General features: G+C 44.4%; 1 protein-coding gene across 3 annotated transcripts in view; it reads right to left on the reverse strand.

The window, feature by feature from the left end:
- NT5M (5',3'-nucleotidase, mitochondrial) overlaps nucleotides 1-27,649 on the reverse strand; it is a 41,143-nt gene that overhangs the window by 7,282 nt on the left and 6,212 nt on the right. For all 3 annotated transcript variants that reach the window (XM_045888149.2, XM_064582073.1, XM_064582074.1), the window contains exon 3: nucleotides 17,764-17,824. In XM_045888149.2, coding sequence (XP_045744105.1) covers nucleotides 17,764-17,824 — 61 coding nt within the window. The remainder of the gene's footprint in view (nucleotides 1-17,763; nucleotides 17,825-27,649) is intronic.

The following is a 27,649-nucleotide window of genomic DNA, read 5'->3' on the forward strand; positions in this document are numbered from 1 at the left end:
TCATCATTAGGCAAACACAAATCAAAACCACAATGAGATATCATGAGGAACCTACTAAAACAGCTGAAATTAAAAAGATGGACAGGGTGCCTGGGTGGCTCAGATGGTTAAGCATCTGCCTTCGGCTCAGGTCATGATCCCAGGGTCCTGGGATCGAGTCCCGCATCGGGCTCCCTGCTCAGCGGGGAGCCTGCCTCTCTCTCTCTCTGTCTCTTATGAATAAATAAATAAAATCTTTAAAAAAAAAAAAAAGATGGACAATACTAAGCGCACACAAGAATGTGAAGCAACCAGACAACCCATACACTGCTGGTAGGAATGCAAGACGGGACAGCCGCTTTTAAAAACAGCTTGACAGTTACTTTAAAAGTTAAACACACACCTATCATACAAACCAGCCAATCCCACCCTGGCTATCTGCCCTAGAGAAATGAAAGCACACGTCCACCCAAAGATGTGGACATGAATGTTTATAGGAACTTTATTCATAGAAGCCAAAAGCTGGGAACTCCCCCAAAGTCCATCAACTGGCAAATGGATAAACAAACGATGATTACAGTCATACGGTAGAATTAGATTCAGCAATAAAAAGGAATACGCTCTTGATACATGCAACAACATGGATGAATCTCAAAAGTATTATGCCTTCAAATGAAAGCCAGACACAAACTGTATGAGTCCCTACTATATGACACTGTGTAAGAGGCAAAAGTTTAGCCATGGAGAACGCATTAGTAGTTCACTCTTAACCAACAATACCAGAGAGGGAAGACGCAGAGAAAAGGGCTGACTGAAAGGGACACAAAGGCACACTATTTTTTTTTTTTTAATTTATTTTTTAAGAGCAGTTTTAGGTTCACAGAAAAATTGATCACAAAGTACAGAGAGTTCCCATATAATTCCTGTCCCCAAATATGCACAACTTCCCCCATTACTGACATCCAACAACGGGTTGGGGCGTTTGTTACACTCAAGGAACCTACATTGACACATCATTATCATCCAAAGTCCATAATTTACATGAGGGTTCACTCTTGGTGTCGTACATTCTATGGGTTTGGACAGAGGTATAAGGACGTGCATCCACCATGAATAATTTCATTAATCTGAAAATCCTCTGCTCTCCATTTATTCATCCCTCCTTCCTCACTAATCTCTGGCAACCACTGATCTTTTTACTGCTTCCATAGTTTTGCCTTTACAGAATGTCATATAATTGGAATCATACAGTATTGTAGCTTCTTCAGATGGGCTTCTTTTCACTTAGTAATATACATTTAGGTTCCTCTACGTCTTTTAATAGCTTGTTGGTTCATTTCCTTTTAGTGCTGAAAATATTTCTCTACCTGGGGTATACCACAGTTTCTTTATCCATGTAGGATTATCTTGGTTGCTTCCAAGTCTTGGCCATCATGGATAAAGCTTCTATACACATCTTTTTACAGGGTTTTGAGTGGACATATGTTTTCAACTCATCTGGATAAATACCAAGGAGTGTGATTAGCAGATTATACAGTTAAGAGTAGGTGTAGTTTTGTAAGGATGTGCCAAACTATCTTCCCAAGTGGCTCTACCATTTTGTACTTCCACCAGCAATGAACGAGAGTTCCTGTTGTTCCACATCCTCTCCAGCATTTGGTGGTGTCAGTGTCCTGGATTTTGGCCATTTTAATAAGTGCATAGTAATATCTCACTGTTGTTTTAATTTGCAATTCCCTAATGACATAGGATATTGAGCACCCTTTTATGTGCTTATTTGCCATCTGTAAATCCTCTTTGATGAGGTGACTGTTCAGGTTTCAAGACCATTTTTTCAATAGGCTGTCCATTGTCTTATTGTTGAGTTTTCAGAATGCTTTGTATATCTTAGATAACAGTCCCCATCAGTTGTCTTTTGCAAATATTTTCTCCCAGTCTGTGACCTGTCTTCTCATTCTCTTGACATCATATTTTGCAAAGCAGAAGTTTTTCATTCTAATGAAGCTCAGCTTATCAATTCTTTCTTTCATGAATTTTTCCTTTGGTGTTGTATCTAAAAAGTCATCATCATGATGTCCAAGGTCATCTAGACCTTGCTATAAATTGTCCACTAAGCACTGCTTTCACTGCATCCCACAAATTTTGATAAGTTGTGCTTTCATTCTCACTTCTAGATATTTTTTTTAAATTTCTATTGAGCTCCTTCTTTGAACCATGTGTTATGTAGAAGTGTGTTGTTTAATTTCCAGGAATTTTCGGATTTTCCAGCTATCTTTCTATTACTGGTGTCTGGTTTGAGAACATATATTGTATGATTTCTATTATTTTAAATTTCTAAGGTGTGTTTTGTGGTTCAGACTGTGGTCAGCCTTGATGAATGTCCCATGGGAGCTTGAGAAAAATATGTATTCTTCTGTTGTTAAAGTAGTCCATAAATGTCAATTGTATCTAGCTGATTGATGGTATTATTGAATGCAACCATATCTTCACTGATTTTCTGCCAACTGGATCTGTCCATTTCTGATAAAGGGATGCTGAACTCTACCATTGTAATAGTGGATTCACTGAATTCTCCTCGAAGTTCTATCAGTTTTTGCCTCACATATTTTGACACTGTTGTTAAATGGATACACTTTAAGGATTAGCATGTCTTCTTGGAAAACTAACCCTTTTATCATTATATAATGCCTTTATTTATCCATGATAATTTTCTTTGGCCTGAAGTCTGCTCTGTCTCAAGTTAAAATAGCTATTCTCACTTTCCTTTGACAGTGTTAGCACGATATATCTTTCTCTATCTCTTTACTTTCAATCTGTCTATGTCTTTATATTTAAACTGTGTTTCTTGTAGACAGCATAAATGTGGGTCTTTTTTTTTTTTTTGACCCACTATAATAATCTGTCTTTTAATTTAGACCATTTAGACCATCGATTTTTAAAATGATTATTGATATAGTTAGATGAATATCTGCTGTATTGGTTACCATTTTTGAGAGAAAAAACATTTTCTTTCTGCCTTTATTCTCTATTTCTGTTGTCTTCCACTCTTTTCTACTTTTCATGATTTTAATTGAGCATTTTATATAATTCCACTTTCTACCCTTTCTTAGCATATCAAGAAGCATGTACTTTTTTTTTTTTTTTACTTTTCTAAGTGGTTGGCCCAGAGTTTGAAATTTACAACTAACCCAAGTCCACTTTGAAAAACATGCTACTTCACAAATAGTGAAAGTACATTATAATAGCAATATATTCCTAATTTCTCCCTCCCATCCCATGTATATATCATTGTTGTAATTCATTTCACTTGCACAGAAGTTATAATCATCAAATACATTGTTGCTAAAGCTATTCTGAAAACAGTTAGATGAATTAAAAATGAAAATTTTGATTCTACCTTCATTTATTCTCTAATGCACTTTCCTCCTTCATGTAGATTTGAGTTTCTGACATATAATTTCCCTTCTCTCTGAAGAATTTCTTTTAACATTTCGTGCAAGGCAGGTCTGCGGACAACAAATTCCCTCCATTTTTGTATGCTCAAGAACATCTTTATTTCTCCTTCACTTTTTTTTTAAGATTTTATTTATTTATTTGACAGAGAGAGACACAGCGAGAGAGGGAACACAAGCAGGGGGAGTGGGAGAGGGAGAAGCAGGCTTCCCGCGGAGCAGGGAGCCCGATGTGGGGCTCGATCGCAGGACCCTGGGATCATGACCCGAGTCGAAGGAAGACACTTAACGACTGAGTCACCCAGGCACCCCTCTCCTTCACTTTTGAAAGAGAATTTTGCTGGAGAAAGAACTGTAGGTTGGTGGGTTTGGTTTTTTTTTTCCTCAATACTTTAAATATTTCACTCTACTCCCTTCTTGTTTGCATGATTTCTGAGAAGTCAGATATAATTCTTTTTTTTTTTAAAGATTTTATTTATTTATCTGAGAGAGAGAATGAGAGAGAGCACATGAGAGGGGGGAGGGTCAGAGGGAGAAGTAGACTCCCTGCTGAGCAGGGAGCCCGATGCGGGACTCGATCCAGGGACTCCAGGATCATGACCTGAGCCGAAGGCAGTCGCTTAACCAACTGAGCCACCCAGGTGCCCAAGAAGTCAGATATAATTCTTATGTTTGTTCCTCTACAGCTAAGGTTTTTTATTCCTCTGACTTCTTTCAAGGTTTTGCCCTCATCTTTGATTTTCTGTAGTATAAATATATGCCTAGGTATGGGTTGTTTTGTTTTTGTTTTTGTTTTTCCTATTTATCCTGCTGGGTGTTCTCTGAGTTTCCTGGATCTGTGGTTTGGTGTCGGATATTCATTTGGTGAAAAATTCTCAGTCATTTTTGCTTCAAGTATTCTGTTCCTGTCTCTCTTTCTTCTCCTTCCGGTATTCCTATTACATGTATGTTATACCTTTTCTAGTTGTCCCATGGTTCTTGGATACCCTGGAGGTTTAGTTTTTGGTTTTTATCCTCCTTTCACCTTTGCTTTTCAGTTTCAAAGTTTCTACTGAGATATCCTCCAGCTCAGAGATTCTTTCCTCAGATGTGTCCAGTCTACTTAACAAGCCCATTAAAGGCATTCTTCATTTCTGTTACAGTGTTTTGTCCTCCAGCACTCATTTTTTATTCTTTCTTAGAATTATTTGCTCTCTCTTCAAACTGTGTTCTTTGCCTTTTAGTATGCCCTGTAACTTTTTGCTGAAAGCCATACAGATGTACTGGGTAGAAGGAACTGCAGTAAACTGGCCTTTAGCAATGTGATGGTGAGGTGTGGGGAAAGGGACAGCGTTCTCTAGTCCTGTGATGAGCCCGTGTCCCTGGACTGTGCGCCTCGCCAGCGTTTCACAGTGCTTCCCTCTTAAGTGGAATAGGATAGCTAAACGGGCAGGAGGAAAGGTCAGGTAAGTTCTGATAAAACTTCAGCAATTTAGGGGCGCCTGGGTGGCTCAGTCGTTAAGCGTCTGCCTTCGGCTCAGGTCATGATCCCAGGGTCCTGGGATCGAGCCCCGCATCGGGCTCCCTGCTCAGTGGGAAGCCTGCTTCTCCCTCTCCCACTCCCCCTGCTTGTGTTCCCTCTCTCGCTGTGTCTCTCTCTGTCAAATAAATAAATAAAATCTTAAAAAAAAAAAAAAAACTTCAGCAATTTAGGCTTTTGTAAAATAGTTTTTGTTGAGGGTAGGCCTTGTTAAAAAGAATAGAATATTCTGGCACATTTCAAAATAGTTACTTTTTCCTCCCCCTACCAGAAGTGCAAGGGAATTTTTTTTTCCTGAGCTTCACTATGAGAACCTGGTAAAGCTCCTAAAAGCAAAACTCACAACAGTGTGGGGGCCCCCGATGACTGGGGCCCCAGAGGAAGCATTTTGACTGTCGTGGTGATTATCCTTTAAGAAAGTAAACTTGTTGAGTTTCAATTATATCCTAATAAACAATGCAAAAAATATATATAGCAATAAGGCAAATGTTAAGGAATTTGAGATTTCTGCTAAATTGCCACCCAAAAAGGTTTTATGTTTATTTCCATCAACCCTATCTGAAAACGCAAACAAGTTGTTATAATTTTTAAACAATTATCCCTAATAGGAAAAAAAATCACTTCAAGTGTCATTTCTTTCCTAATAAAGTTAAGTGCTCTGCGCGTAAGTTCACTGTAGGTTTTTGCTTTCAGGGAGCTTTCTATTCACATCCATAGCCCATTTATCTCTAGGGTGTTCACTGTTTCCCATGGGTGTAAGAAGTCTTTCAAGTCATCCCCACAGCAACAGTTAAGTCCATTTGGGTCTTTGTCACTGTCTTGGTTCAGGTCCCCCTTATAGCCCATCTGGATCACCGCAGCAGGCTCTATGTGGCCTCCACCGATGAACCCCCTACACTGCTACAACGAGTGTTCAAAAACACCAATGGGATGCATGACAGCTTTGTTTAAAAATCCTTCAAAAGCGTCTCAGTGGCTGTAGCCTCAAGTACAAACTCCTGATTACCAAAGGCTCCCTGCCTGCCTATTCAGTCTCATCTCTAGCTTCTCCCCTCTCATCCCAACCGCCCCCCCCAGGACCATCTCCCTCCCATGCCTCTCTGTCCTTACCCCCTACACCCCACACACCCCCAAGATCCCCGGAATTCCTCTTTGCCTTTGTACATGCTGTTCCAACCACTCAGAGCTCACTCTCCCACTTCTTTGTCTTCTCATCTCCATGATTCAACTCAATTCTTCCTTTCCCCAAGAAGCCAACCTGGCTTCCTCCTCTTGTGTGACCACAGAGCCTGTGACACAGAGTGATAACCACCTATCTTCCTAAAGCAGAGACGGGGCATTTTTAAGCATTGTAGCAGAGTGCTCAGTAAATGTTTGCTGAATGAATGCCAACCAAAAAAAATTTACATTTTTATTGTGAAAGTAATGGCTTATCAAATAAAATTTGGAAAATCGAGAACGTTAGAGAAAGAAACATCTATAGTTGGCTGTATTTCCTTCCCCTTTTCAATTTACTATTTTAAGAAACAGTTCTAGTCAGGGCGCCTGGGTGGCTCAGATGGTCGAGCGTCTGCCTTCAGCTCAGGTCATGATCCCAGGGTCCTGGGATCGAGCCCCGCATTGGGCTCCTGGCTCGGCGGGGAGCCTGCTTCTCCCTCTCTCTGCCCCTCCCTCCCTTCATGCTCTCTCTCTCTCTCTCTCTAATAAAATAAATTTAAAAAATTAAAAAGGGGGGCGCCTGAGTGGCTCAGTTGGTTAAGCGACAGCCTTCGGCTCAGGTCATGATCCTAGAGTCCCGGGATCGAGTCCCACATCGGGCTCCCTGCTCGGCAGGGAGTCTGCTTCTCCCTCTGACCCTCCTCCCTCTCATGCTCTCTGTCTCTCAAATAAATAAATAAATAAATAAATAAAATCTTTAAAAAAATAAAAAAATAAAAAAGGGGCGCCTGGGTGGCTCAGTCGTTAAGCGTCTGCCTTCAGCTCAGGTCATGATCTCAGGGTCCTGGGATCGAGCCCCACATCAGGCTCCCTGCTTGGCAGGGAGCCTGCTTCTCCCTCTCCCTCTACTCTTCCCCCTGCTTGTGCTCTCTTGCTCTGTCAAATAAGTAAATAAAATCTTTATAAATAAATAAATAAAGCCCATGCTCAATATTCATTTTAAGGCACATATCAGATTTTACTAACTGGAGCTCCCCTGACATGTTCACCACTGATGTAGGTCACAAATCTATTATCCATAAACACCAATGACCTGCCACATACCCTAGCCATGAACAATTCTTGAACTAATTGGTGCTTCCTAAATAAGAATGAACATAGGGGCGCCTGGGTGGCTCAGTCATTAAGCATCTGCCTTCGGCTCGGGTCATGATCCCAGGATCCTGGGATCGAGCCCCGCATCGGGCTCCTGGCTCGGTGGGGAGCCTGCTTCTCCCTCTGCCTCTCTCCCTGCTCGTGCTTTCTCTCTCTCTCTCTGTATCTCTGTGCCTCAAATGAATAAATAAAATCTTTAAAAAAAAAAAAAGAAAGAAACAGTTCTAGTCAAACTGTGTAGGCAACAGGCAACTTTATACAAAAGTTATTTTTCTGGGATCCAAGAATGCAGAAAAACTAATCAACCATAGAACTGTCCAGGGTTTCTGGTTTGAGAAATGTGTGTTGAAGTTCATTCTTTCTTTACTGCTGGACAGGAGAATGTGGGGACAGATAGAAACAAGGGGGTGACACTTACTGCTATAGCAAGTGTAGTGTCAGGTGATTTATGTAAATTTCTTCTCCAACGTGTTTTTTTAATTTACATTTATTGAGTTATAATTGACATATAACATCGTATAAGTTTAAGGTGTATAGTGTGTTGACTTGATACATTTATATAACGCAATTTGATTACCGGTCAATTTTAATTATGCCCATGGAAGGTGTTCCTACAACTGTACTGACGAAGAAGCCAAGTCCCAGAGAGGTGAGCTGAGAAGCTCACAGGTGGGGCCACAGATCCAGAGGTGACAGTGTGACTCTCAGGTTCAGCCAGGGCTCAGAGAGGTCAGGTGTCCGAGGGACACCTCTAGGGATAAGTCAGGGCTTGGACAAGCATCATGCATTACGTTTATTAGCTGCTGTTTTGAAAGAGAGGCATTGCTCATTATTCACCTGATTACAATTTCAGTTCCTAAAAATACTTGGGCATAAAATGAATGCAGAGCTATCCAAGTGTAAAATGGTGATGCCACTCCTAAACCAGAATCTGTCAAAATGACTGAAACTGAATCCAAACTACATGTTAGCAAAAGAATCACAAGAAGGACTTTCAAGGGAGGTGATCTCTCAAGACCTACGGTATGAGCAGCAAGCTCACAAAACCAGTCACTGTAGGAGTGAAGAATTCACGGTGAGGGTGATGAATGGGGGGAGGCGGGTGCTGATGAGGATGGTGCTGAGAAAAGACAGGAGGCAGAACACCCAGGGTAGTGACAGGGCCTGGAGCAGCTCACTGACACCTCCTCACAGCCCTCTCAGAGCCATGTAGGTCCACAAGCAAAGACGCAGCTCAGAAATGAAGATCTGTGAGTCAGACACGGTCCTTGCTCATCAAATATTGGGTGGAACGCCCCCAAAAGTCTTGCTCTGCTCCGATGAGCAGATCCCAGGACAAGCCTCAAATCAGGGAGGGGATGCAAGGCCTGGGAGATGCTGGGGACATGCCATGACCCAACAACAGGTGTCTTCATTACTGGCCTACTTCATTTAGTGAGAGATGTGAAAAGTGGTGGCATTAAGCCCAAGATTTTCAGGGAAAGTGGCTTGACCCAGGACCCTGTATAGGTATCATGCACTTCTGTCCACAAACCCAATTAAGATGATAAAATAACCACATCTAAGCAGAAGAATAGAGTTAGTTCTGGAACTATCAGCCATCTGAACAGCCAAATTTTTTTAGCTATAATTCACATACCATAAAATCTACCAATTTAAAGTATACAATCCAGTGGCTTTTAGTATATCCGCTATACCAAAACACGGCTTATCTTGCTAAATGTTCTGTGTGCACTGGACTAGAACAGATATCTACTGTTGTTGTGCGAGGTGCTATATAAATGTCAACTTGGTCAAGCTGGTTGTCAATGCTTGTTCAAGGGCTTCTACATCTTGACTGATTGGGGGGGGGTCTACTTATTTTTCAGCTATTAAAACAGGGATATTAAAGCCTTGGAGAAGAATTGTGAATTTGTCTATTTCCCCTTGCAGTTCCATTAGTTTTTTTAAATTTGATTTATTTAACTAAAACAAACAAATTGTTCACCCGTTTCTCCCAACCCTCACCTCTTATAACCACCAATCTGTTCTCTGCATTTGTAAGCTTGGATTTGGGGGTTTCGTTTGGTTTGCTTGTTTTTATTGTTTTTTAATTTTTTTTTAAAGATTTTATTTATTCATTTGAGAGAGAGACAGAGGGAGCACAACCAGGGGGAGAGGCAGAGGGAGTGGGAGAAGCAGACTCCCTGCTGAGCTGGGAGCCCGACATGAGGCTTGATCCCAGGACCTGGAGATCATGACCTGAGCCTAAGGCAGACGCTTAACCATCTGAGCCACCCAGGCATCCCTGTTTGCTTGTTTTTAGATTCCACATATAAGACATCATACAGTATTTGTCTTTGTCTGACATTTCACTCAGCATAATACCCTTGAGGTCCATCCATGTTGTCACAAATGGCAAGATTCCATTATTTTTTATGGCTGAAGTCATATTCCATTGCATATAATAACAAAATTTCTTTATCCATTCACCCATCAATGGACACTTAGGTTGTTTCCATATCTTGGCTATTGTAAATAATGCTTCAATACACATAGAGGTACATATATCTTTTCAAATTAGTGTTTTTGTTCTCTTGGAATAAATACCCAGAAGTAAACTTGCAGCATCATATGGTAGTTTTATTTTTAATCATTTGAGGAACCTTCATTCTGTTTTCTACAGTGGCTGCATCATTTTACATTCCCACCAACAGCGCACAACAGTTCCCTTTTCTCCTTATCCTCACCAACACTTGTTATTGTTTGCCTTTTTGATAAAAGCCAATCTAACAGGTGCGAGATGACATCTCATTGTGGTTTTGATTTGCATTCCCCTGATAATTAGTGATGTTGAGCTTCTTTTCATGTACCTGTTGTATATCTTCTTTGGAAAATGTCTATTCAGATCCTTTGCCCAGTTTTTACTCAGACTGTTTGGTCTGGGGGTTGTTTGGTTTTTGCTCTTGAGTTGTATGAGTTCTTTATGCATTTTGGATATTAGCCCCTTATCAGATATATGATATGTATTTATTTTCTCTCATTCAGGCAGTTGTCTTTTCGTTTTGTTGATGGGTTTCCTTTGCTGTACAGAAGCTTTTTGGTTTGATGTAGTCCCACACGTTTGTTTTTGCTTCTGTTGCTTTTGTTTTGGTGTCAGATTCAAACCATTGCCAAGAGCTATGCCAAGGAGCTTATCACCTATTTTTCTTCTAGGAGTTTTATGGTTTCAGGTCTTACATTCAAGTCTTTAATCCATTTTGAGTTAATTTTTGTGCATGATATAAGATAGAGGTCCAGTTTCATTCTTTTGCATGTGGCTGTCCAATTTTCCCACCACCATTTCTTGAAGAGACTGTCCTTTCTCCATTGTATATTCTTGGCTCCTTTGTCATAAATTGACCATATATGCATGGGTTTATTTCTGGGCTATTAGTTCCATTGATCTATGTGTCTGTTTTATGCCAATACTATACTGTTTTGATTACTGTAGCTTTGTAATATAGTTTGAAATGAGGGAGTGCGACACCTCCAGCTTTGTTCTTCTTTCTCAAAATTGCTTTGGCTATTGGGGTCTTTTGTGGTTCCAAATTTTAGGTTTGTTCTAGGACTGTGAAAGTTACTATTGGAATTTTTATAGTGATTGCACTGAATCTGTGGATTGTTTTGGGGTACTATGACTATTTTAACAATATGAATTCTTTCAATCCATGAGTACAGAATATCTTTACATTTATTTCTGTCTTCTTCAATTTCTTTCATTAATGTCTTATAGTTTTTAATATACAGGTCTTTCACCTCCTTGGATAAATTTATTCCTCAGTATTTTATTCTTTTTGATGCAATTGTGAATGGAGCTATTTTCTTAGTTTCTCTCACAGTTCATTATTAGTGTAAAGAAATGCAACAGATTTTTGTGTATGATTTTGTATCCTGTAACTTTACTGAATTTATTAGTTCTAACAGTTTTTTGATGGAGTCAGTAGGTTTTTCTATATATAATATCATGTCATCTACAAATAGTGATAGTTTTACTTCTTCCTTTCCAATTTGGATGATTTTTTTTTCTTGCCTAACTGCTGTGGCTAGGACATCCAATATTCTATTGAATAAAAGTGTCAAGAGTGGACATCCTTGTCTTGTTCCTGATCTTAAAGGAAAAGCTTTCAGCTGTTCACCATTAAGTATAACATTAGCTGTGCATTTATCATATATGACCTTTATTAAGTTGAGGTACGTTCCCTCTATATATGCTTTGTTGAGAGGTTTTGTTTTTGTTTTATTAAAATGGATGTTCAGGGGCACCTGGGTGGCTCAGTTGGTTGAGTGACTGACTCTTGGTTTTGGCTCAGGTCATGATCTCAGAATCGTGGGATTGATCCCCATGTCAGAATCTGCACTCAATCTGGAGCCTGCTTGAGGTTCTCTCTCCCTCTCCCTTTGCCTCTCCCCTTGCTCACACTCTCTCTCTCAAAATAAAGAAATAAAATCTTTTAAAATAAATAAATAAATAAATGGATGTTGAATTTTGTCAAATGCTTTTTCTGCATCTATTGAAATGATCATATCATTTTTTCTGTTTTGTTAATGTATTATATCACATTAATTGATTTGCAGATGTTGAACCATCCTTGCATTCCTGGAATAAATCCCACTTGATCATGGTGTATGATCCTTTTACTGTATTGTTGAATTCAGTTTGCTAATATCTTGTTCAGGAATTTTGCATCTATATTCATCAGGGATATTGTCCTTGAATTTTCTTTTTTGTGGCATTCTTGTCTGGTTTGGGTATCAGGGTAATGCTGGCCTCATAAATGTGTCTGGAAGAGTCCCTCCAGCCCCCTTCTATTTTTCGGAAGAGTTTGAGGAGGGTTGGGATTAATTCTTCTTTGAATGTTTGGCAGGATTCACCAGTGAAGTCATCTGGTCATGGACTTTTGTTCTTTGGGAAGTTCTTGATTACTGACTCCATCTCCTTGGTAGTAACTGGTCTGTTCAGATCTTCTATTTCACCATGATTCGGTCCTAGAAGGTTGTGTTTCTAGGAAAGTATCCATTTCTTCTACACTGTCCAATTTGTTGGCATATAATTATTCTTAGTAGTCTCTTATGATCCTTCATATTTCTGTCGTATCAACCACAGTTGTATCAACTCTTTCATTTCTGGTTTTATTTGAGACCTCTCCTTTTCTATACTATAAAAGGCTTTTTCCTTTTATTTCACTTGATAGTCATTTTTAATATATAATTTACATAGTATAAAATTCAGCAATTTAGAGTGTACGTTTCAGTGTTTTTTTAAAGTAATCCTCTATGTTGTACAACCATTGCCCATCTAATCCCCAGAAGTTTCCATCATCCTCCCAAAAAACCCTATGCCAATTACCATGAACAGCCAATTATTTTATAAAAAGGAGTTTGGGCCAAAACATACCATGAGCCCCAGTTTTAGACTACTGGGTAGCACACTAAGTGGGAAGTATCACCAGAGAAAGTTCCTGAATTGCTGGAGTGTGGCTCCACCTGATCCCAAAAGAACCTGTGGTTTCTGCTGGTGGCAAGAGAAAGTGATGCACCTTTTAGTGTAAGTCTTATAAGAGGCTCAAGTTCTGGGAGCAGTTGGACAATTTGGTGTGAAATGTGTGAAGAAATTTAATTCATTATCTACATTTTTTTACTTGAGTTTAAGTGGAGAGGCTCGATGATGGGGTGGAAATGTTTAACATTTATTCTTAAAATCAACCACAGCATCTGAAAGACATATGATCAGGAGACCCGACTTCAGATGAAAAGAACATGTCCCACTGTTACAACCAAGCATCTCACTTAATCCCACTTGTGATCACTCACCTTGTGGAATGAGGGAAAGTAACAGTAAACTGTCATGCTCAAGTGTGAAGAATTTAACATGGTTTTTTTTTTAATCTCCTTGGGGGAAAACAACTAGTAAACCATGCTGAGTTCTGAGTCAGGTGGAATTAGAGAAGGGGGTGAGCATAGCACAGAGGTACAGAGTACAGACTCTGGAGCCAGACTGCCCAACCCTGACTCACCATGTCTTGCCGCCAACCTTGGGCAAGTGACTTAACCTCTCTGTACCTCAGTTCCCTCATCTTTAGAATGGGGATAATAATAGTACCTACTGCAAAGGGCTATTATGAAGGCTAATGGATCATTACAGGAGAAGCCCTTGCCTGCATTACTACCAACTCATGAGTCAGCTACTACTGAGCCAGTTTGGGTTTAAAATGTCAGCAAGCTCCAGCCAGAAAGAAGGTTCTGATAAACTAAATGGCACCTAAGTCTGACTCCTTAGGTATGATAAAGAAGTTGACCTCTTAGCAATTAGGCTTCCCTCCTTTGACTGGGTCTCGAGAGGAATCAACTAAGGAGAAAAACTTCCACTTCGGCTGCCCAAGGCTGATGCTGCTCTGGGGGGCAGGAGCAGAGGGAAGAACTCTGTGAGAGTTCTGGGTCTTGAGCCCCCACTGGGACCACCATGAGGGCAAAACATCCATCCTCAGTTGATGTCCTGAGACTAGCCCCTGCACTCCCCCACCACAGGCACCAGGCAGAAGAATCATCAGCACCCGTCTGCCCCCAGCCTCAACTAGCCAAGGATGCAAGGTCCATCTACTAGGGATGGGAGGGATCATGGATAGCGGGAGAGGAGGTGGCTGGGGCTATTTTCATCTCTTCACAAGATACCATTGTCTGCCTTCCCCACTGACTTAGTTCTGGGGCGGGGGCAGGGGGTTGGAGGTGACAACATGGCTGGGAGATAAGCCTGTACCCCAGTCTGATCCCAACCCCACAGGCTCTAGGGCTACCAGCCAACACAATTCACCCAAAGTTCCTCAAACATACTCCGCATTTTGCTGGCTTCATGTCTTTGTTCAGTGTCCCACTTCCCCCACTGACCAACCGTACGTGGCCCGGCCTGGCCGCTGGGTGGGAAGGGTGTTCTGCCGGACGCCAGCATAGCGGTGACAACATGCCCCTCCCTGCAGTGCATGTCACAATGTGCCCTTCTTGTGGGAGCCAGGAATTCTACCTCCTGGAATCTATCCTATGGACATAATCACACGAAGATGTAGGTACGAGATGACTTCGGCTCTTAGCAATCATGCTTTTGAAGAATATTTGGTGACAGAAAAAAGGCTAAAACTCCATTAAGGAGAAAAAGGATACTAAACCACATGAGATTCAAGTTTTGTTAAAATATATGTATTGTATTTAATATGCATCAAAGAAAAACTAGAAACAAACACCTCAAAATGTTAACAGGGTTTCTATCACTAGGTAGTAAGTTGGTAGCCGGGGTTTTGTTGCTTTTTTCCCTTTGTTTGGTCAGGGCATCCACTATCCACTATCACGGCACCCCTTCCTCTGATATCAGCACCTTGATTTTTCTCTGCAAAGACCCCTGTCCTTAATGGGACATCAGTCAGGATGCCTATGCTCCCCTGGCCAAGTGCCAGAACTGTGACCTGAGCTCAGCTGGGAAGCCTCTCTCCTGGGAACGGGAATCCTGGGCAGAGACACCCACAGAGGGAGAATGAACGGGGCTTTGGTCTTCTGCGAGCACGTATGCTTGGGGAGACCGCCCGCCAGCTTTGGCTCCCAGCCTGCTTGTCAAGGGGCTGCTCCTTCAGATTCTCCTGTGATTCTCTGAGCAAACCAATAGTGTCCTAATAAACTTTACTTTCGTTCAAGTTAGCCGGACACCATTCACATTGCTGCAACTGAGGGTCCCAAGTGATATCTCTCTGTCAAATAAATAAATAATCTAAAAAAAATAAGAAAATTATTCTCCTTGACTCTTGTCCAAGGAAAAAGATAATCATATTTTTAAAAAAATGATAAAACTAAAATTAAGTCCTCTCATATGTTTGGAAATTTTAATGTACAAATGTAAATTTTAAAATACACTTCCATCCTCTGCTCACGTGTTCACTGGACTCCAAACCCTCGGCAGGGAGCATGCGCTGCTCGTGGGAGCAGCTCGGGGCACGGGCTCTGGGACGCACGGCTCTGGACCGAGCCCCGCTGCCTGTATGATCACGAGACCCAGGAGACAAGCCACCTTGCCCCTCTCAGCCTCCTTCTTCATCTGTCAGACCAGAGGAGTCCTCTGTTTCACAGGGAGTTGCTGTACTGATTATAAAAGTATAGAGCTTGGCACATTGGGGGCATCGGATAAATGGCAAACATTATTACAAAGATATGTTTGATAAGCTTCTGTTGAACAAATGAATCTATTCATCCGACAACAAATCCTGGGTGTTTACAGCGCGCCGGGCACGGGGACCCACAGTCAACAAGACAGACATGGTCGTTGCCCTCATGGGGCTTGCAGTCCGCTGGGGAGACAGACAGGTAACAGGACATAGACAAAGACGCGAACCCATTTCAAGTGTTTCTACAGGAAACAAGGGCTGAGGGATGGAACAGCAAGGCAGAGAAAGGATAAGCTTTAAGATACAGTCAGGAAATGGGGGGGCAGCTAAGTGAGACCTAAGGGATGAGGAGGAACGAGGCACACAGGGAGTCTCTGCATGTTTAGGGGCATGAAGCGTGTCCAAGAAATAGGAACATGGGAGCATCGTGAATGCAGAATCAGGAACTTATGATGATAGAGAGGTGGCTGGGAGGGGCTTGGCAGGTTTTGACGAGGAGTTCGTGTGTGTGTGTATGTATATATTTTAAAATTCTATTTTAAGTGCAGTGGGAAACTGTTAAAAGGTTTTCTAGTAGGGGGCTGACATGATCTACTTTATGAAAGACCTCCACTGGCTCTGGGTGGAAATGAACAGGCAGTGTAGAAGGCTCTCGGAGTGTTTCTAGGAAGAAATGCTAAGGTGGTGCGATGGAGAGAAAGTAGGAGGACGCCAGGTACCCTGAACAGGTACCCTGAACAGGACACCAGGTACCCTGAACAGGACACACAACTTGCTGATGCACTCGGTGTGAGGGGTAAAAAGGGTGTCACCAGGATGGTTCCCTGGCTTTCAGCCTCAGAGGCTGGTGGACGATGCCAGTCTACCGAGAGGGGAGGGACAGACATGGGACGGGGATGTCAGGAGCCCAGGGACAGACACATCAGGTTTGAGTTGTCCGGAGCTCAGTGCAGTCCCGGGCTGAAGCTGTGCAGGTGCGATGGTGGGCAGAAAGATGGAACCTGGATCCACAGGAATGCATGGATGACAGCCATCGCATCCCTCTTCCTCCAAGAAGCCCTGGACGATCGCCCTGATGGCCCGCTACAACCACAGCTGAAGCAGGTGCTCCAGCTTGATAGTTACTCACACTTAAGGGTGCACCTGCAGGACTTGTTAAAACACACTGGGCAGGGGCGCCTGGGTGGCTCAGTTGGTTAAGCGACTGCCTTCGGCTCAGGTCATGATCCTGGAGTCCCAGGATCGAGTCCCGCGTCGGGCTCCCTGCTCAGTGGGGAGTCTGCTTCTCCCTCTGACCCTCCCCTCTCTCATGCTCTCTCTCTCTCTCATTCTCTCTCTCAAATAAATAAATAAATAAAATCTAAAAAACAAAACAAAACAAAAAAAAAACCACACACACACTGGGCAGCTCAGAAGGTCCCAGGAGGGGCTGGAGAACGTCCACTTCTATCAAGTTAACTTCCCTGAGTTTAGCTAAACTCCCGTAAAAAGTCACAGGGATAACCAGGGAATGGGGCGCGGGAGCACGTGATGACTCGGTGGCTGCCAAGCACCTCCCGTAACACCGCTGTTAACTACTCAGTAAGGGTGAGTCCCCGTTCCATTTAACACACACCAAAGGCATTTAATGTTGGCGGACTGTGTGCATTTTGTTTCTAATACGGAGTTGAAGAGGGAGAGATCATGTGAACACACTTGAGAGAACTCTTGCCTAAAGGTCTGTGCCAAGCAAGCACCCCACCCCACCCCGGGAGCAGGGGGGTACTGGGGCCCCCAATCCCACCTTCCTGGACTGGGGAGGCTGCTCCCACTTCCCCTGAACCCACCTCCTGTGCAAATGCCCACCTCCTGGGCAACACACCTTTCCCATGGGTTTAGCCACCACAGGTTCCCAATTTCCAGAAAAACCTCAGTTTTAAGTAATTCTATTTTCAATGAAGATGAGGACACGAGTGTGTGGCGAAGCGCAATGTAACCATTTCGCTTTTGTAAGACTTTTGCATAAATACATTCACGCACCCTAATGTTTGGGTTTGGGTTGCCTCCAGCGCCTCACCCTTCACAAATGATGTCTCACTACCATGGGGGTGGTCACCTTCCAGAGAACCTGGCCTTCTCACCAGGCTCCCTGCAGAGAATGTGCTGGAATGTCAGACTGGTGCTAGCAAAGGTCTTTGGGAGGGAGGGACGGGAGAAGGGGCAGCAACGAGGCCACCCCAGCTGCCGAAGGCCTCACTGTGAGGGTCTGCACCCCTCCCCCGGGGTGTGCTGAGCTCTAGTTACCTGTGACACGTGGGGTCAAGATGAGAGGAGGCTGCAAGCAGGCTGCACATCTTACCTTCTCGTAGGGACAGTACTTGTACATCTTTGTGGGGCTCGTGCAGATGAAGACATCAGTGCTATGAGAAAGAGGAAGGCCAGTCAGCCTGAGCCCCCACGTCCGCGCGGCCTTCATCACTCTTGCCCCCCTGCTCTGCGGGTGTCAGGCCCTCCCAGGTCTGCCCCCATCACCTGGGAATGGGAAAACCCACCGCCCCGCACTGCTCTCCCAGCCAGACACATCCCGTCCCCCAGCCCTGAGCAGCCACGTGTGACCTCTCCTCTGGCCCAGTGACCCGCTCAGGGATGGGTGTCCATGGATGGCAATTCTGCATGGCCGGAGCCCAGAGCTTGGCTGGGCGAAGCACCTGCCCTCTCTGGAATCTGAACAGGGAAATACTGAGAGAAAGAAGCATTAGCAATGAGAGAGGCATTAAAGGGGTACAGGGCAAGTCACTTGAGGGAGAATCAGGGCCTCACACAATGCAAAGCAAAGAACCCCATGAGGGAGAGTCTTCTGGCAAAGTGTGTCCGCCAAGCCCTCTGGCAGAAGGGGGAGGGGGAGGAGTCCCCTCCTCTCAGCCAGGCTAAGCTCCCTCAAAACAGACAAGGGCTCTGCTGAGGATCGCCCACTCCCACAGTCTGGTTCTTCTGCACTGGTGAGAGCAGGGGAGCTGACCTCAAGGGCCTTTTCCCCATAGCCCAGGGGCCCCAGACCCTCCCCAACAGAGCCATCTGGTCCCGAACATCTGCAGAAAGCCACCATCTACCGCTCTGCGGACTGAGCCTATGGAAGACTAGATTTTCCGGGCTCCTTTGCTCTTTGGCAAATTAGTCCCCAGAGTCCTGCCAACGTCAGACTGCCAGGTCCCTCGGAAGAGAGCTCGTGCCTTCTCGTTACCTCTCGGCACTGCCTCTCCAACCTCACTGTCCCCTCCCACGGGCAGGGCCTTCCCTAGGTCCTCAGCCTCTCCTCCATGTTCTCTCGCCTCCTGCCCGCACTGAAAGCTGGCCTCACGCGGGGAAGCCGCCTCCCCTGTGTGTTTACCCCACCTGCTTCAGAGACACAGGCGAGGAGGGTCTTCCTCGCCCTCCCTTGTCACTTCCAGACCATTCCTCCTGTTAGAGTGGGTGGTTAGTTAGGTCCTTTTCATCTTAAATTCATAACTCCAACCCCAAGGCAGTGGTGCAGTTACGAGGCAGCCTGTCCCCAGGGCCCTGGTGGGTACTAGTCTCCAGGACAGTCGCCACACATCACCCCTGTGTCCTCCAACTTCTTGGCTCTGAGTCTCCCTGGCTTCTCATCATGGAATCTAGAACCACGCCTGTGTCTGAACTTCTTCTCCCTTTCAGTTCCACGGGAGGAATGGGCATCCCTCCTCACTCTCAAGGTGAGCCCTTCATGTGTGCGCAGGATTCCATCCCCTGATCTTCACAAGGAGGAAATGGGCTGCCACATTCCCTTTTCCGGGATTGAGCTTCCCAACAACTCAAACTTGTGCTCTCTCTCATCTTAAAACATATATATACACACACACGACCTTGACCTCACACCCGCTCCTGTGCTGTCCCTTCTCTCTGCTCCCAAGACATCCCAAGCGGCCTGTCCCTGTTGACCCCACAGCCTCACCTCCTGTGTGTGCTTCGATCCACCCCGATCTGGAGTCCGTGCCATCCACTACCCAGAAAGTGCCTGTTGTCACCAAGGACCCTCATGTCACCATAGCTAATGCACACGCCCCCTCTTTCTTTGGCTCACCAGCACCCAGGTAGCCCTGCCCTCCTCTGTGAGAGCTCCTGGTCCTGGCACACCTGCCCGTCGTCGGCCACCCCAGGCATAATCTCCCAGCCGCCCTGGTGATTCTGACCCTCAGGGGCTCTTCGTCTACACTCCCTGCTCAGCGATGTCATCAAGGGCTTTATGCACCATCTTCATGCTGGTGCCCCCAACTTTACCTTCACCATCCAGCTCCGTCCCCCGAGTGCCAGGCTCACATCCTTAACAGCCTACTGAATATCTCTGCGTGGACATCTCACCAACACTCGTTTTTTCCAAAATGGCACACCTGCTTCTCCCCACTCGCCAAACCTGTTCCTTCCCCAGTTGATGACACTATTATATAGATCTAGCTGCTCAAGCAAAAAACCTAAAGATCACCCCTTTTCCTACCCTTTCCCCTTCCCCAAGATCCATCCCCCATGGGTTCTTCCTCCAAGGTGTGTTTCATTCCATCAACTTTCTTCCGGGGTCGCCACCCCGATTTCAAGCATTGCCACCTCTCATGGTTCTTCAACTTCCAATTCTGCCCCCCACCGAGGCTTTCTCCACCCAGCAACCAGACTGATTTTTCTTTTTGAGATTTTATTTTTATTTATTTGAAGGAGAGAGAGACCACACGAGCGGGGAGAGGGGCAGAGGGAAAGGCAGAGGGAGGGAGAATCTGAAGCCGACTCAGCGCTGAGCACCGAGTCCGATGCAGGGCTCGATCTCACAACCCTGACACCATGACCTGAGCCGAAACCAAGAATCAGATGCTCAACCGACTGCACCACCCAGATGCCCCAGACTGATTATTTTTAAACAGCTTCATTGAGGTATGACTGACACACAATAAACTACACAGGTATATGATAAGTTACATGTGAAACACAGATCTCCACAATCAAGATAATAAATAACCCCCTAAAGTTTCCTGGCACCCTCCTGTCATCTCTCCACCTGCCCCTCCTTGTCCCTACCCCACCCCTGGGCCCCAGGCAACCACTGATCTGCCTTCTGTCACCACAGATCAGACTGTATTTTCTAGAATTTTATATAAATAGAAACAGAATATGTACTCTTTTTTGTCTGGCTTCTTCCATCCAGTAAAGTTATTTCTGGTACTGTCATGTTATTAAATGTAACCATAGTTGGTTGTTTTTGTTTTGTTTTGTTTTTGAGCGGGCTGATTTTTTAAAAACAACTTCATGGAGATATAATTCCTAAACCATCACAGCTGCCCATTTTCAGTTTGTAATCCAATGAATGTTGCTACATTTACAGACTTTGACAACAATCACCAGAACATTTTCATGCCCCCAAAAGGAACCTTGTGTCCATTAGCAATTACTCTGCATTCTGCCCTTGGCCTTAGGAAACCACCAACCTACTCCCTATCTCTGTGGATTTGCCTGTTCTGGATATTTCACATAGATGGAATCCTATAATACACGGTCTTTTGTTACTGGCCTCCTTCATTTAGGAAAACGTTTCCAAGGGTCACCTGCATTGTAGAATGTACCCGGGCTTCACGCCTTTGAATTGCTGAGTATTATTCCATTGGATGCGGATGGATGGACCTCATTTGTTCATGCATGTATCAGCTGACGGACATGTGGGCTGTTTTCACCTTTTGGCTATTATGAACAACGCTGCTAGGAACATTCATGCACAAGTTTTTGTGTGGATGTGTGTTTTCATATCTCTCAAGTATACTTCCAGGAGTGCTACTGCTGGGTCATATGGTAACTCCATATTTACTATTTGGAGGAAATGTTTTCCCAAGTGCTTTCCACAGCAGCCGCATCATTTTCCAGTCCCACCAGCAGTGATAAGGGGTCCAAATGCTCTCCATCCTCAGTAACATGATTGTCCTTTTTTTTTTTTATTATTATTATAGTCATTCTAGTGGGTGTGAAGTGGTATCTCATTGTGGTTTTGATTTGCATTTCATTATGGACTACTGACGTTGGGGCAAAATTTCATGCATTCATTGGCCATTTGCATATCTTTTTTGGAGAAATCCCTGTCCAAACTTATCACTCCAAGCCCATGTTTTTAAAACTTAAGTTAAATCACATCATTCAGTCTTCAATCATCCAGTGGACCATCCCTCCTGTCCCCGCCACGTTCACTGAATTCTAGCCATACTGGTCTCCTTCAAAATGTCACTCAAATAAGCAAATCCTTGCCCATATCAGGACCTCTGCCCTCTGTCTTCTTACTAACTAGTTCATTCTTTTTTTTTTTTTTAAAGATTTTTTATTTATTTATTTGAGAGACAGAATGAGATAGAGAGAGAGCATGAGAGGGGGGAGGGTCAGAAGGAGAAGCAGACTCCCTGCTGAGCAGGGAGCCCGATGCGGGACCCGATCCCGGGACTCCAGGATCATGACCTGAGCCGAAGGCAGTCGCTTAACCAACTGAGGCACCCAGGCGCCCTAACTAGTTCATTCTTAACATTAAGCTCTGAAGTCACATGTCATCTCCTCCCCATCTGAAGTAGCCCTTTCCCCATTTAGTCTCAAACACATCGGCTATTTCCTTCACCAAGCTTACTGCAAGCTAAAATTAGTTTTCTTCCTACTTGTCATTCTCCCCACCATAACGAAAACCCCTCAAGACCCCAGACCTTAGGCTAGGTGTCTTATTTACAAATATATCCCCAGTGCTAACACAGTGCCAGGCACATATTAAGTGACACAAAATATATCTGTCTAGTGGGTGAATGAATACATCGCCTCCTATGCCAGGCTCCTCAACTGTAGGTAGGTTGACAACACTGACTCCATCTTGTTCACGTCCACGCAATGACCTCCCTTGGGGGTACGTTGTTCCAGGCCCCTGGGGGATTAATGTATGCCCGGCCCGGAATGCGGGAGGGCTTGTTCTGATCTCCCCTAAAGTTGCTTAGGTAACTAGTAGAGATAACATAGTTTCTTTCCCCCTCTTTCGGCACACAGGTGGCACCATGAGGTCTGTTAAGTGTTAGACCCTTTGACCTCACCATAGTGCCCTCTGTACATCCCCTTGACCTATAAAATCTATGGCTTAAGATTGGAACTTTGCACAGAATAGCTGGGCAGCTCTGGATCCTCACCCGTCTGAGCCCCCTGTCAGTGTTACCCTGAGTAAAACTGAGTAAACTGTATAGAGTCCCCAGTCTCAAAGTACTTTCTCAGGGCGCCTGGGTGGCTCAGTCAGTTAAGTGTATACCTTCGGCTCTAGTCATGATCCCAGGGTCCTGGGATCGAGTTCCGAGTCAGGTTCCCTGCTCCACGGGTAGTCTGCTTCTCCCTCTGCCCCTCCTCCTACTCGTTCTCCCAATTTCTCTCTCTCAAATAAATAAAATCCTTTTTTTAAAAAAAAGTACCTTCTCAGTTTGGAGGATGCTGTATTATCCCCCCTTCAACTTCTAACAATAGGTATTGAAAGTCATGTTTATTAAACATAGCTGTAAGCACATCTAAACTTATCCTTCTAGATGAGTGGTGTTAAGTCGTCCCCCTAGGATGTCAAATACTTGTTTTGGCAAATACCGCTACTTCTTAATAATTGCTTAAGAGCGATACATAAAATAACAACTATGGGGAAAAGATCTATATGAGCTAAAAGTCAAGCAAAAACACCAAAATGTAAGAAAGCGTTGGTTTCAAACGATGAGATTAAAAATGATTTTTTTAGCCTATATTTTAATTTTCCAAAGTTAACCATAAGCTCTATTTTTTTTAAAGATTTTATTTATTTGACAGAGAGAGACACAGTGAGAGAGGGAACACAAGCAGGGGGAGTGGGAGAGGGAGAAGCAGGGAGCCCGATGCGGGGCTCGATCCCAGGACCCTGGTACCATGACCTGAGCCAAGGCAGACACTTAACGACTGAGCCACCCAGGCGCCCCCATAATGTCTTTTTTAAAAAGAGATTTATTTGAGAGAGAGAGAGAAAGTGAGCGCACGAATGGGGGAGGGAGAGACTCCCTGCTGAACATGGAGCCCCATGGACTGAGGGCTCCATCTCATGACCCCGAGACCATGACCCAAGCTGAAACCAAGAGTCGGACTCTTTTGTTTGTTTGTTTGTTTGAATAGGATCTAATAAGGTCCAGAATTACATTAGTTGATATGTGTCTTTTTTTTTTTTTTAAAGATTTTATTTATTCACCTGAGAGAGAGAGAATGAGAGACAGAGAGCATGAGAGGGAGGAGGGTCAGAGGGAGAAGCAGACTCCCTGCCGAGCAGGGAGCCCGATGCGGGGCTCGATCCCAGGACCCTGGGACCATGACCTGAGCCAAGGCAGACGCTTAACGACTGAGCCACCAGGCACCCCCTCATAAGCTCTATTTTCTTTAAAAGCAAACATTTTTCTCCCTTAGGGAAGCCAATTACAGTCCCATCAGAAAGTACTCATTGCTTTAGACATCATGAGTTCCTTTTATTCAACATATATTAAAATCCATCATATTCTAAGCATTAGGGAGATTCAGATAGGACTCATTTATTTGCTGACATTGGCTCCAAATCAGTTTTGGCTTTTTTTTTTTTTAACACCAAATGCCCCTTTCAAGGACAAATCAGGTTGATGGAGGGCATTTTATATGAAATATACTATGCTACTTATTATGGGGTAACGTCTGCATAAAGGATAGTATCTAAGTATCTATCACTAAGTATCTATCGAGTTTAAATGCAAAGAACAGACTGGAGGTTGCCAGAGAAGTTGGGGGGGGGGAGAATGGGTGAAATAGACAAAGAGGATTAAGAGTACAATTATTGTGGGGCACCTGGGTGGCTCAGACGGTTAAGCATCTGACTCGGTTTCCGCTCAGGTTATGATCTCAGGGTCATGAGATCGAGCCCCTGCATCAGACTCTGCGCTCAGTGGGGAGTCTGCTTGGGAATTCTCTCCCTCTGCCCCTTCCCCTACTTGTGCGCACGCACTTTCTCTTTCTCCCCCAAATAAATAAATAATCTTTAAAATAAAAGAGTACACTTATCGTAATGAGCCTGAGTAATGTATACAATCCTTGAATCATTAAATGGCCCACCTGAAACGAACATAACACATATGTTAATTATACCTCAATAAAAACTATTTTTCAATGCACACGGCTTTGACTCAGCTAGTCCACTATTATACAGAAATACTTGGCACATGTACATCCACACTCACTGCAGCCCTGATATACAGGAAGAAATGAGAACCACTTAAATGTCTCTGTGGAAGTCGTTACATACATGATGGTATATGGCGTACAATAAAATACTATGTGGCAGTTAAAAGAATAAGATAGTTCGATAGTGTTGTTATGGAAAGATAGCGTACACATATTATATTGCTGAGTAAAAAAGAAAAAGCAGTAGGGCGCCTGGGTGGCTCAGTTGGTTAAGCGACTGCCTTCGGCTCAGGTCATGATCCTAGAGTCCCGGGATCGAGTCCCACGTCGGGCTCCCTGCTCGGCAGGGAGTCTGCTTCTCCCTCTGACCCTCCCCCCTCTCATGTGCTCTCTCTCATTCTCTCTCTCTCAAATAAATAAATAAATAAAATCTTTAAAAAAAAAAAAAGAAAAAGCAGTAGCATAATATAGAGGACTACAATCCTACTTTATAAGCAACAACTATGATGTGAATGTTTCTTCAGCAGATGGCTGAGCGCGTACCATGCACCGGGCAGCACGCTAGGGACCAGGACAATCCCTGAACTCAGGGAGCTGACATTTGACAGAGGAAGGGACAAACACAGACACACAACTTCAGCTTAGCCGGGGGAATGTGGCAGAATGACTAGCTGGGGACAGTGGCCTCTACTGCAACAGCAAGATGGCCTCTTTGAGAAGGTGACACGCAAAGTGCTTGGAGTTGAAGGATTAAAAACAATGTGGCCAGGGGTGCCTGGGTGGCTCAGTCGGTTAAGCGTCTGCCTTCGGCTCAGGTCATGATCCCAGCGCCCTGGGATCGAGCCCCACATCGGGCTCCCTGCTCAGCGGAGAGCCTGCTTCTCCCTCTCCCTCTGCCTGCCGCTCTGCCTACTTGTGCTCTCTCTCTCTGTCAAATAAATAAATAAAATCTTAAAAAACAACAACAACAACAATGTGTCCACGCCAAGTACTCGAGGAGAAACACTACAAGAGGATTTGCTAGGAACAAAGGCTGTAAGATCAGAAACAAGCTTGGCCTGGAACAGGGGAAAAGAGGTCAGAGGGTAGCACGGCCGGGTCGCAGACCACCTCACAAGCCTGGCTGAGTTAGGGTTTTATCTGAGTGCAAAAAGAAGCCAAGAGAGAGTTGTTTTGTTTTGTTTTTTAATTTTTTATTTATTTGCGAGAGAGAGAATGAGAGACAGAGAGCATGAGAGGGAGGAGGGTCAGAGGGAGAAGCAGACTCCCTGCCGAGCAGGGAGCCCGATGCGGGACTCGATCCTGGGACTCCAGGATCATGACCTGAGCCGAAGGCAGTCGCTTAACCAACTGAGCCACCCAGGCGCCCGCCAAGAGAGAGTTTTAAGAGGGGACCCACATCAGCAGAATTTGGTTTAGAGATACCGCTCTGGCTGCCGGGTAGAACAGATACGTTGCAAACCTATAGACAAACATGTATGCAAGTGCATTTGAGAAGGTCTGGAGGTGCGCACCCCAAATTGTTCACTAGGACAGGAAGAGTGGGATTGAGGGAGATGTACACGGGGAGAGAGGGACAAAATGGGCAAGTCACATTTTTTTCACATGTGTTCCCACCGTTTGAGTGTTTCGTAAGAATACACTCAGGTATTACTGAATAAAGGGCAGTCGCCCCTGAAGATATTCCAAGGAGGCTCTTTGGGCCGTGATGTGAGGCCCAGGACGGTACAGCCGCCTGCCCAGTGCTCCTGGAGCCAGGACACAGCCTGCCAGGGAGGCGGTTTTAGGACAGCGGGCAGATAAGGTGTTGGCTCACTCTTCCCCTCCTACCGGAAACCCCTTTGCCTTCTCCGCCCGGCAGATTCCTTTTCACGTCTCAGCATAACAGCTCCTGTGTCGCTGCCTGCCCTGGGGAGTAGCCCTGCCCGACTCTATCCGTACATCTACCACATCACTTCCAGAACTCTGTTCTAGTCATTTGTCTCCTGGTGAACTTCTCCAAGGCCAGAACCGTCTTGTATCTACTTCTGTATCTGCAGCATCTGGTGTCAGGGCCTTGCCCATAGCAGGTGCCTGACAAATATTCCTTCAGTAACATTTTAAATCTTGGCTGCTGTCTACTTCAGGACCACACACACAGCTAGCCACTTCGCTACGGACTAGACCCCGTCTCTGTCCACACTTTGGGCATTGACTGACCTTGGGAATCTACCCCGTTAAGAGCCAAAATGGAGGTGACAGACCTGTGGTATGGTCTAGACTTGCATTTTCACAGAAGTGTTCACAGGGAAGCTGTGGGAAAGAGTGCTCTGGACTAGAATACATATGAAGAAAAGCGGCATCCTCTGCTACCCCAGTGAAGAGGCACGATGCATATTAGCAAACCTGAAGCCCTTCGAAGTCTTATGGTAAAGAAACCTCCTTAATCCAATGTCCCCCACACTGTTTTGGTTAAAGAACGCTTTTTTTGTTGCATACCTATTAAATCTTGCAGAATAATAACAACTGCGGCTAACGGTTACTGAGCACCTACTATGTGCCAGGCGCTATAGTGAGGCCTCTCTCATTCCCCTCATTTTACAGTTGAAGAAACTGAGACCCAGAAAGCTTAATAACTTGCCCAATGTTTGAGGATTAGATTCTGGAAAAGCCCGGGCTTGAGCCTGGGCAGTCTTATTCCACTTAGGACATAACCTTAGCCACTATGCCATCTAGCACCCCAGGATACAGTTGGCTGAATGTGGTCCCGGAAACGCTGATCCAGACACAAATAGAGCTTTGAAAAGCTGCAATGCAAATACACATATGCTTTGCCTCTCTAGGCTCTTCCTGCAGATGCAAGAAGTTATACAACAGTACTCCAGTATCAATCAAGTTCAAATCATAAACCAGAATGAAATATACTACTCTGCACAACCTGAGTCAAGTCTAAAAATAAATTACCAAACGAGTCTATGATTCAACTCGAACTCTAAGCATTTTGTGTTCCTCTGATGCCCATTTACCAAGTCAGAACTTTGAACGCTGATGAT

This window comes from Mirounga angustirostris, unplaced genomic scaffold (genome assembly GCF_029215605.1).
Source record: "Mirounga angustirostris isolate CCGP_5_RB_7025 unplaced genomic scaffold, mMirAng1.0.hap1 SCAF_17, whole genome shotgun sequence".
In the NCBI taxonomy this organism is placed as follows: Eukaryota; Metazoa; Chordata; class Mammalia; order Carnivora; family Phocidae; genus Mirounga; species Mirounga angustirostris.